The sequence below is a fragment of the Corylus avellana genome, chromosome 2 (assembly GCF_965113065.1).
Source record: "Corylus avellana chromosome 2, dhCorAvel1.hap1.2, whole genome shotgun sequence".
Classification (NCBI taxonomy): Eukaryota; Viridiplantae; Streptophyta; class Magnoliopsida; order Fagales; family Betulaceae; genus Corylus; species Corylus avellana.
In genome coordinates, this window is record NC_142491.1 from 29279292 (window position 1) to 29290407 (window position 11116).

Here is an 11116-nt window from a genome sequence, read left to right on the forward strand (position 1 = left end):
GATGCAATTTATCATATCCTTACTTTACATGCATGCTTTTTCAAGTCTCACTTTCGTTAACTTGTTAAGTACAACGTTTTTCACAAATGCTAGAGTTCATGTGTAGCGAAAAATATGTTTTCATGAGAGTTGCAAATATGCATGTTTTGGTATACAAAATAGACGTGCAAATGTGAGAAAATAAATTGTGAGCATTATGTGAATTAAAACTCACCCGAGTCGATTAAATCCTCCGAGTAATACTCCAACAAGTTTGGGTTCTCCAAATCTGTGGAAAATCCTCCCATTAGTCCTAAGTTCATTTAAACAACCCTAGCTTAAAAACAGGAGGCGTTGGGTGCTTAACCAAAGAGGCCATCTCCTAGATGTCCATTGGCAAGAGCTCGTGGTACTACGGGGAGCGAGCGCTCGTGTACTGTTGCTTAGAGGGGTCAGGTGCCTGGTGACACAGGCGAATAAAAACCAACGGTCAACAAAAGGTCAACAAACACTTGACCTGGTCCCCACATGAGTGTTCGTCTACTATAGCTCCGAGATCCAAAAATTTCAAAAATGCCCCTTCAGGTGTTCCTAGTGACCCAAAGCTCAATTAACCTTCTAATTAAGCTGTCTTGAGCCTAATTGATTATTTGGGTCACCACAAGCTTCTATCAAGTATCCAGGTTGATTTTTTTAAGAGAGAAATTCTACTTAATCTTCGTAAAACCCCTACTAACTTAAGCATCAGCACTATCCCAAGTCAAAATTTTCCCTAAAGGTGTCGTCCACACAAAAATCGCCACTCTCAATAACTTTTCTAAGGAAGAGGAAAACTTACCAAAGTGGATAACACATGATAGTAAGACTTCACTTCAAACAATTTCCTTTTAGAAGGATACTACCAATTTTATCCCCACTTCTTTTCGCACTCAACCAAAATCAAGATGCTCAAGCCATAAAGAAACCATATACAGTGGCTGTGTTACACAAGACATTGTGGCCTTCCCCTTCTTATAACCCCCCTCCCCCACTTCTTCCAGTCCTTGGTGTGATCAGGACTCTATTCAGGTCTCAAGTACAACATCTAGGGACTTTATGAGCTCAGCTAGCTAGCATACACTAAAGATATCGTATTAGATACAAATCATTAATACCCTTGTTCGCTCTAAGTACATGTTTGGGATTATGTTATGAAGTAGAGCTTTTAAAGTAAAAAAAGAGCTTTTTTTTAGAAAAAGATTCAATTTTAAACTTTTTCCGAAAGCGTGTTTTAGCCATTTTTAGAGTAAAAGGTGTAAAAAAAAAAAAAAAAAAAAAACTTTCGAAATTTTTTACTAAACATGCCAGCTTTTTGTTTAGCACAACTATCTTGGTATTAAAAGTACTTTTTACCCTCCCTCACGCAATCACGAAAAGGCTCTAAGTTATGCATCATAAACAAACTAAAATCAAGAAACTATTTTATAATAAAAATCTCATAACCAAACGTTCAATTAAAAGGTCAAAATTCTTATTTCCAATGAACCCTAATGAACTTAGCAAACCCATTAGCCTTTCTTAAGCTAACCACAGCCTCAATAAACACTTGGGGGTACTACATACATAGCCAACTCGTTTTTCGCCTCCTATAGACCTATTATACACTCACAAGTCACAACACAGAGTAGAGCTTTCTTTTTGGCAAAAGAAGCTCAAGTCTTTTCCATAAACTCTTCCTAATCTTTCAATACTTAACACAAATACAATAAAGTATTTGCTAACTGACTCACATACATTGCTCCCAAAATAACACATGCACACACCCTATTTAACTTCTTAACAACAAGAGGAAAACTAAGCTTATTTGGATGCTAATTATTTTCTTTGTTTTTTTTTTTTTTTTTTTGGAAATCATGTTTGGAAGTCAAATGGGCTCACTCGATTTTTTTCAACCCAATATCCAACCCGACTCAAAAAATCCCAATCCGATTAAAGCATGACATTCTCCAAATAACCCAAACTATTATTTCTTGATGGGGTATATGGGGAAGTTGCCAAATCACATGGTCCGAGAAGCCCAGGTGAGCCCAAATGACGTTGTGTTGGGGCAGTTCATCTCAGCCCATGTCTGTATCAATCACTTGACACTGACGTCACGTCTCTCCCATCACGACCAAATGTGAAAAAAACACACTCGCACGCGTATACGTACACACAGGGGAAGAGGGAGAGGGAGAGGGAGAGGGAGAGGAGGCAGACAAGGGAGAGAAAAGATGATGTCAGGCAAGTACACAAGCATAGACAACCAGAAGGTCTCAGGATCTGTAGCCGTGAGTAATTTTGAGCTCTTTCTTGATCCTCAATTGGCTAAGTGCTATGTGTATGTAGCATTTCAGATCTCAATTTTTCCTTTCTTTTCATCTTGCAGTCTGTGCCAGATCCAGGCCACCTCACCGTCAACTTCGCCGGTATTTTTTTTTTCTTTTTCTCGCCAATTCCTTTTCCCTTGTTTGGTTCCCGAGAAAATGCCCAAGAAGGAAAAAAAAAATCTTGTATTTAATCTCATGTGTGATTATTCTTTTGCGTTAGTCCATTGTTCGTTTAATTCGGCGAACTGATTGTTTACCAGGTGGTAATTATTTGTGGATCTAGGGTTTGCAATACTGTTTGGTTTTGGTTCCTGAGTTTTTCTCTGCAACCAAACATAGCCTGTTGATTAAGGCAAGGAAAGAAAAAGAAGGATTGGATTTCTTTAATTTCAGCTCCTCTCTCTCTTTTTCTTTTCGGAAGCAACATTTTGTTTCTGAAACTCAAATATGTAGAAAAGAAGAAGAGAAATGGGATCACAGTGTTGAGTCTTGGAGTCTTAGGTATTTCATTTTAAAAAATGCATCAAGATTGTACTATTTTTTCATTATTTGTTACTATTTGCTTTTCCTCATTGTTTTCAAATAACAGTTCATGAATCTATTATTGTAGATTCCACTCTTCAGACGTTTCCTCCACCCGAAGCGCAAGGGAAGATCTCAGGTGTTTCTCGCCCTCCTCGAGATGCCGACGGTAAATGCAATTTGAATCTGCTTTGTTTGAATTAACTTATTTTATTTTAGTTATGGATATGGGAATGTTAATTTTGTTAATCGTTTTTTTTATAGCCAGAAATTGCATTAGACATTTGTCATCCAATGCATATGAGTTGTCAATCACATGCCTATGGTATCCAATTATGAATTGCCTTTCTTAGTATAATTTTGTTCAAATATAATTGAATGGGATTTAGATGCTTGTGCCAATGGTTTTTGAACCAAATGGCACCTTCTCCTGCATAAATAAGGGGTTGCATTTGCGTTCATGATCTCATTGCTGTAAAGGTGCTTGAGTTGTAATTATTTGTGAAGAAAATGAAGAAGCTAGAAGCACAAACATGAACAGAACACAAACATAGAACTAGGACATGGCAGACATCCACGGTGGGGGGGACTCTGTCAATCATTTCTTGATTCATAATCTATGTAAACTCTCTGTTATTCATCACTTACAAAATGAAGACATGATAAACCACAAATACAAAGCAAACTTCACTTAAATAACCATTAGTTAAGTGGCTTATTGATGTTAGGAGTGTGTTCTGACCATGTTTAAGGATGGTTGCTATGTTCAGCTCATTTTCAAAATTTCATCTTTATTTTAGGGTGTGTCTGCATAGTTTTCGACTAGGGTCATACATGGGACATGGTACCTTTATGAAGTGGGCAACGCTTCAATGGAAAAAGGTTTAGATGGTTGGGTTTCACCTTGTAGAACCTATTGCTAATTGTTCTTTATAGTAGCAACTGCTTTTTAGAAGCATTTAGATGTTCTGTTTCTTTGTTTAGGAATATAATTACAATCATTGAGCTGGATCTGTGTGGGAATGGGAAGAAAACTCTTACATGCAATTAAAATGCTTCATGTTAGCCAACAATAGGTTGAAATGGAAAGAATAATTTTTCAATGTTCTAGCTCAAAAAGCACCTTCTCACCCTGTAAGAATGGGAAGGAGGGTGAAGCTATGGGTCCAAAACCACTGAGGGCATGGCTAACCTACCAATAAGAAAAATAGGGACACTAAATCCGGAGAAACAGAGGGCCGGTTGTTGAAAAACCATTCTATGATGTCCTTATAATATAGGATGTCAGTGGGAATTCTAGGGTTCATGAAATTAAGGTTAGAGTTTAAATAGATTTTTTTGCTAGGAAGGTTATAGCATATTGCCGTAAGGTATGACATATTTAGAAGAAATAAAGTCTATTCAGATCTGATTATGCTTATTGAAATTGTGAATGAAATTGAAGGATGAGGAAAAGTGAGAAATAACCACTAGCGTCATGCCAAGGTCTTGCTCCTAGAAAAGAATCATTGGGTTTTCAGGGATTTTTTCTTTTGTGGGCAACACCCTATTGAAATCCAATCTGGAGCTCAAAGTAACATATCTGGACCATACATTACTAACTAAATAGGCCATCAATAAATACAGAGAAGTCCCTAATTAGCCAGACATGCAGCATTGTGCTTGCTATAGTTTTGTGAAGCAGTAATGCTACTGTATCATTATTATTAAATGTATTAAAATTTAATTTAATTTCCACATTGGGCATTCCTCACCATCTTTCCCCAGTATTGGAACTTAAGTCTGACTGGATATGATTAAGATCAATCCATAATGTGTATTGGAATAACAAATCTCTCATAGCAGTAGTGAGATTGTTGTCAACAAGCTGATTAAAAAAACAGGGTAGAAGTTGTGATTTTTTGCTTTTAATGTAACAAACCAATGAAGAAATAACCTTAAATGGTGTAGGTGTACAGAATAATCTCTTGCAATTAATCCTGGAAAACTATGACTGTGATGACAGTGACGGCCTTGTTTCCTTTCATAATTCTTCCATGCATAATTTACATGCATCTTCTACTTCAGTGCGAAGTTAATAATACTTTTGTGTAAGAGGTGTTAAAATGGTTGATTATATCTTCTCATAGACTTTACAAATTTAATTCAATTTATGAAATCGAAACAACTTGTAAATATTGCATTTGTTGTCATAGTGGCTAATAACTTGATTCAACTGGTGCAGATACATTTTCAAAACCTGTATCTGGTTCTGATGAACCCCAGCAGAGTGGTTGGTTTCGGACATTCACGGTTGCTGCTTACAAGCCATACTTTGATGTTGACACTTCAGATGTTTTAGAGAGGATTAAAGATTCACTCTTTCCATTTAGGGGAACTTTTAATGAAAAAACTGCTAGCAATCCAGATTTGTAAGTAGATTTTTCTGTAACTTATTTGATGCTAATGAATTATCTGTGAAAAACAATCTGAGTTGGAATCTAATGCTTAATTTCTTGGTGAAGATGTGGGGTATTGTTAAAATAATTATTAATTCCATGAAACAATGAATATATAGAGGATCTTGTTCTATAATTTTGTGAATTCGTTAAATGTTTAAGTTATATTGGAGTTATTAGGGGCTTCTTTACACATTGATGGGTATATATACAATGCTGCAAGATTATGATATGGGATTTTCCAAATATATGTGATTCTTGCACATACTTTTTATGGGTAGAATTTTTCTTGGGGCCAGCCCGCCAGCTAAGCCGAAGTATTACCCGATCCATGTGGAGGGGGTGTTTTTCACTGGTCCAAGATTTACCTGAAACGGGTGGGTACACGAAGTGCCCTACCTTAGAGGGGTTACTCGTCATAAAAAACAAAAAACAAAAAACAAAAAAATTATGGGTAGAATTGGGATTGATTTTAAGTTCTATTTAGTGATCTGGTCAAGAATTTATAATCCGATGAAATGAGATGGTTTGGAGGTTAAAAATATGATTCAGTTTAATTGAGCTCTTTTTGGAAAATGGTTGTGGTTATATGCCAAGGAGAGAGAGGCTTTTTGGTGATAGATACTAAATACGGTTGTCTAAAGGGAGGTTGGTGTTCTAAGGAGGTAATGAGGCCATTTAGAGTGGGCGCATGGAAATTTATAAGAAGGGGGTGGGAAATGTATTCAAAATTTGTTAGATATGAGGTGGGCAATGGGTCAAAGGTTAGCTTTTGGCATGATGTGTGGTGTGGGAATCGACCATTGAAGCCCCTCTTTGGTTCTCTTTTGAGTGGAGTGGGTGGCAGTATGGCGGTAATAAAAGACCAGGCTTCAATTGAGGTAACCAAAAAAGGTTGTATGCGGAGGCTCTGCGAGGGTTGGGGCGAGCTTCAGTATTTGAAACAGTGTGTAGGGGCAGTGTTGGTACTTCAGGTGTCAGCGGAGGGAGAAAGCTTGGGGCAGCATTGCAGTTTTCCAGAATTCACGCTGACCATCAGATCAGAAGGTACTAGACATTTTGGGTGAAAACTTGGACTTTTACAATCTCAGGAACATGTTGCTCCTAAAAATTTTACCCATCTAGCCTAACAGTTTCTTTAGATTAGGTGGTTCTGAAAGTTAAGAGTTTCTATCATGTTGTGGGGCTATCTTGTGAGGGGTTTGAGGATGATGCCTTTGTTCTCGGCCATTGAGGCAATTTGACACCAAAATGGTCTGGCTAGCTCTCCTAGCTCTCTTTTTAAGTCAGTGAACAGAGGGCATTGTGTACTTAACAGATTAGTTTGCTCCAATTATGATATTCAGGGAGGTCTTTCTAGCAGAGGCAAAGGCAAAGGGAGGGAGGGGAGGGCAGGAATCTTTTTCAAGGTTGGAAAGTTGACATTGTCTGTTAATAAGAAACTAAGCTGGAGATTGTCTCTAGGGCTGTTGTGCACAGTTTATAGGGCTCTCAACATGTGGATTGGTGTTATTTGGGTTTGAGAGGAGCATTTGAAAGGATTTTGTTAATGTGGGATAGGAGGGTCGTGGAAAAGATTTGAGTGTGTGGGCATTTTCTGTTCCTTGCTCATTTAGAAGTGTAGACGATAATTTTGATTGGGTTTCTGCGGCAGTTTATGGTTGTAATGTAAACAATGACAGAAGAATGTTTTGGGATGAATTGGCTAGGTTGATTAGTTGGTGGGACTTACAATGGTGTATTGATCTGTTGAGGAGATGTAGTTTTGGGGAGAAATTGTGCGATTGGATTGCTCATTGTGGCTACACGAAGTGGCCAACGAGATTAAATATGATAGCATGTGGGGAGGGTGGTGCTCCAATGAGATTGTTGGGCCCTTTGGGGTTGGGGTGTGGAAAAACATTAGAAGGGGGTGGAGAGTCTTCTCTAGATTTGTCATATTTGAGGTAGGAGCTGGTCTAAGATTAAGTTTTAGCACAATTTGCAGTGTGGGGGTCAGACCTTAAAGACAATTTTTTCAGAATTGTTTAATATTGCTCTTTGTAAGGAGGCTTTGGTGGTTGATCATGTGCTGTTTTCCAACAACATTCTATAGTGGAATATTACCTTTACAAGATTAGTGCATGATTGGGAGGTGAAGTTGGTCACTTTGTTCTTTATTCGCTTGTACTCTCTCAAGTTGAGATGAGGTGGCGAAGATAAAATCTGTTGGATCCCTTCCAAAATTAGGATGTTCGAGATTAGATATTCTTATCATGCTCTCCCCACGGGTGCGCTAGTTCTCTATTTCCTTGGAAAAGTATTTGGAGAGTTAGAGCTCCTTTGAGAGTGGCGTTCTGTGCAGATTGAGGCATTGGGGAAGATTTCAACTTTAGATAATCTGAGAAAGAGGCATGTAATAGTAATGGATTAGTGTTGCATGTGCAAGTAGAGTGGGGAGACCATAGATCATCTTTTGCTTCACTGCGAAGTGGCTAGAGAGTTGTGGGTATCAATTTTTCATCATTTTAGTGTAGAGTGGGTCATGGCCCAAAGGGTAGTAGAGTTGTTGGCTAGCTGGAAATGTCAATTTGAAAGTATGGAGGATGGCTCTTTTGTGGTACATTTGGAGAGAGTGTATTGTGCCAAATTTTGAAGATTGTGGAAGTTTGGCGTCAAAGTTAAAGGCTATCATGTTCAAAACTCTTTATGTTTGGACGGTGGCTTATAATAGTTCTCGCTCTCGCTCTTGGACGGAGACTTCTCAAACGGGGGTTTCTTAATCCTAGTTCGTCAATGAAAGGTACTCCGTCCCCATCGACTGAGTCGCCGGTCAAGTCGTCGTCAACTATGGTGGTTGCTGAAAAGGGGTGGGATTCCAGTTTGAATGGGTTGACCCAATCCCAGAATTGACCGGTAGGCTTTGGTCCGTCCTGGGAAATCATCGTTAGGGATCAAGGAAGCGAGCTTTGGGATGGTGTGGACGGTGATTCCCCCATACCTCTTAATGTTTACCCTCCTACGGGAATTAGCTTGGCTGAGGCAATTGTTGAGTGGGACGACGGGGCAGATGGCATGTTTTCTGACCCTCCATATTGGATATATAGTGATGAAGATGAGGAGCCGACTTTGGCGTTGCTGAAGGCCATTGACAAGGACCTTCAGTGGGAAATTAAGGTTGCTCGGCCCAAGTCTAAAGGCAAAAGGAAGTTGTTCAATTTGAAGAGCTCCGTTAATTATGGCGATGCACACACCTCCAATCGGCGAAGGAAAAGGCAAGGCCTGTGAGCGGTAGCGCTGGGCTCCCTTTTGGGTTTCGGGTGGGAGGATTTCTGGTTTAGTCCTTGTGGGGTTGCGGGTTTATGTGGGTTAGGTTGGCAGTTGCGGCATTCTTGTTGGTGTTGGGTTCCACGGGTTCTTCTCTTTGTTCTTTCTTTTTTTTTTGTTTTATTGTTCTTTTTGCTTTTTATATACTTCCTGTATGCGTAGGGTGCCTACGCTTTCTATAAAGCTTTCTTGATTTTACCTACCAAAAAAAAAAAATTGCTAGAATTTCTAGCCTTGTACACTTCTAATTCTCCCTAATTGGGGTTCTCTCTTGTATATTTCTTATGCAGTTGGGACCCCTTTGTGCTTTCTAATAAGATTGAATTACTAAAAAAAAAAAATTCCATATTTTTGCTCTATTACATTTTTAGTTTTGATTTCCATGTATGCTATCAGTTTTATATATCAAAAATTAACACAAGATACTTTATTCATAGACAGCTAGTTGTGGACTTTTGTTGGATATCGTACATTAGTTGATCTAGTTCCTTTGGTTCGGAGATTTAAGATTTTTTACATTCTGATATAAACTTTTGATGAGAGCAGACCCCTCTTTCTTACCTCAATTATGTAAGTTTTGGAAAATCATGTATTTGTCTTGCTTAGTTTATCCTTAACACGTCCATATGTTCCCTTTTACCTAATAGTTGTCAAATTCAACTTCTTTTGCAATTTGCTCTATGATTTATGGTATTGGTGCCTTGGTGGTAATGGGTGTGTTTTCACTTAAAAAGTGGATTGGAAGTTGCATGTTGTTATTGGTATTAGACGTGATCTTTAAGAGTTGAGATTAACTTTTGTGAATGGCTTAAATTAAGAGCTAGTTTCTTATGATCAAGAGGCTCCTGTTTTGTAATTTTAAGTTCAATTGCCGTGCAGGTATGGACCATTTTGGATATGCACTACCCTAATATTTGTAGCAGCTTCTATTGGCACTTTTGTGACCTACGTAGCACACAAGCTGAAGAAAAAAGAATGGGAGTATGACATAAATTTGGTGACTTGGTCTGCTGGATTGTTCTATGGCTTTGTCACTATTGTACCTCTTGGATTATATGTAATCCTCAAATACTTTTCAGCTCCATCTGGCCTTGTTCAGCTGTTTTGTCTCTACGGCTACTCCTTATTTGTCTTTATTCCAGCTCTGGTAAGTTCCTGGTTTTCATGTTTTGTCCTTTGAACCGTGAACTATGACTATGAATTACTTCTTACAAGAAAAACCCCAAGTTTAAAGAGGGACCTTTTTCCACAAAGCCATTGGAAGAGATCTCAAGATTGGCACTGAACTTAATAAATGTACATTGACAAGGGGGAAAACAAAAGCCAGAAATTTTTCTAGAGAGCATTTTCGTGATGCTAAACTAATCAGGAAAAAAAAAACTCTGCAAAATTGTCTTGTAAAATTATTAGTAAAATAAATTCTATTTTTATTTTATTTTGTATAAGGTGGTTATTAAATCTCTGACATCTAAAAGTCACTATAGCAACTCCCTAGTCATGCCACTCCAGTGATCCCCACAGGAAATGGGTTTTGTATGACAGGTTTGAGCAATAAATGAGATTAATTATTTATGGACTTAGAACTTTAGGATGGTATAGTGTTCAGGGGAATCCTTACAAATTTCTTGACAAGTTTTGCCAATAACATCCATGTACCATATTGATGTTGTCTTTAAGTAATATGTTGTTGTATATATTCAGGTAAATAATTGGTAGGATGATGAAAATCCTTACTTTTTTGTTATAGTGCCTCTCTGTTGTGCCGGTGGAAATCTTCAGATGGGTGGTTGCAGGTGTAGCTGGGCTCATGTCGGCAACATTTGTGGCACTTAACCTCCGAGCCCACATTAAGTCAGCCGGTGAAAGGTGGTTCTTCATTGTGGCTGTCATCTTTCTATTGCAGCTGGCTCTGTCCGTCGTACTAAAGCTCTACCTCTTCACTGTAACAGTATAAGAGTAAATAAATAAAACTGGTTTATACCAATTGTCCTTTTAGCTTTCTATTCTGAGCAGAAATATGATTCCCGGATCAAAACCTTATCCCTATTCAATGTATTCATTCATTTGCGGCAACAAAAATTGGAGTGACGATTCTTCTTTTACAATTGTGATCCATTTTCGGCCGAACTGGATTGAAAGGTAAGAAATGAAGGGCTAAGAGTAGGTTAGTGGGGGGAGCAACCCTTTTTAGGTATATATGTGTTATTGAATATGATTCGAAGCTCTACAATTTTGCATTTCTTATATCATGTTGTTGATAAATGGGTTGGCTCTTTTACTGTTTGTTAATTTATAGATCATGTGATAGTGTTGATTTAACTACTTTTTTGGCTGCTGGAATCTGATTTTCGGCCATTTTGGTTTCTTCAAGTGATAGTGGATGAAGCTATAATCAATCATTTTGTAGTTCGAGATCGTTACTGGCTGTTCAAAGTCATGTGCCCCCTGGGATTGCTCTCATACCTTGTATGTTTTGCCCCGATTCTTTTTAGCTCCTCGATTTCTTTTTTATTTATTTTTATT

The 11116-nt window shown here is 38.2% G+C and overlaps 1 protein-coding gene across 1 annotated transcript; it reads left to right on the top strand.

Annotated features, from left to right (window-relative positions):
• Positions 1-2143: 2143 nt before the first annotated feature.
• Positions 2144-10871, top strand: LOC132167087 (uncharacterized). Its single transcript, XM_059577983.2, has 6 exons — positions 2144-2288; positions 2387-2426; positions 2938-3018; positions 5074-5260; positions 9473-9740; positions 10341-10871. Exons 1-6 carry the CDS (start codon positions 2232-2234, stop codon positions 10545-10547), a joined length of 840 nt encoding a protein of 279 aa, XP_059433966.1. The 5' UTR covers positions 2144-2231; the 3' UTR covers positions 10548-10871.
• The last annotated feature ends 245 nt before the right edge of the window (positions 10872-11116 follow it).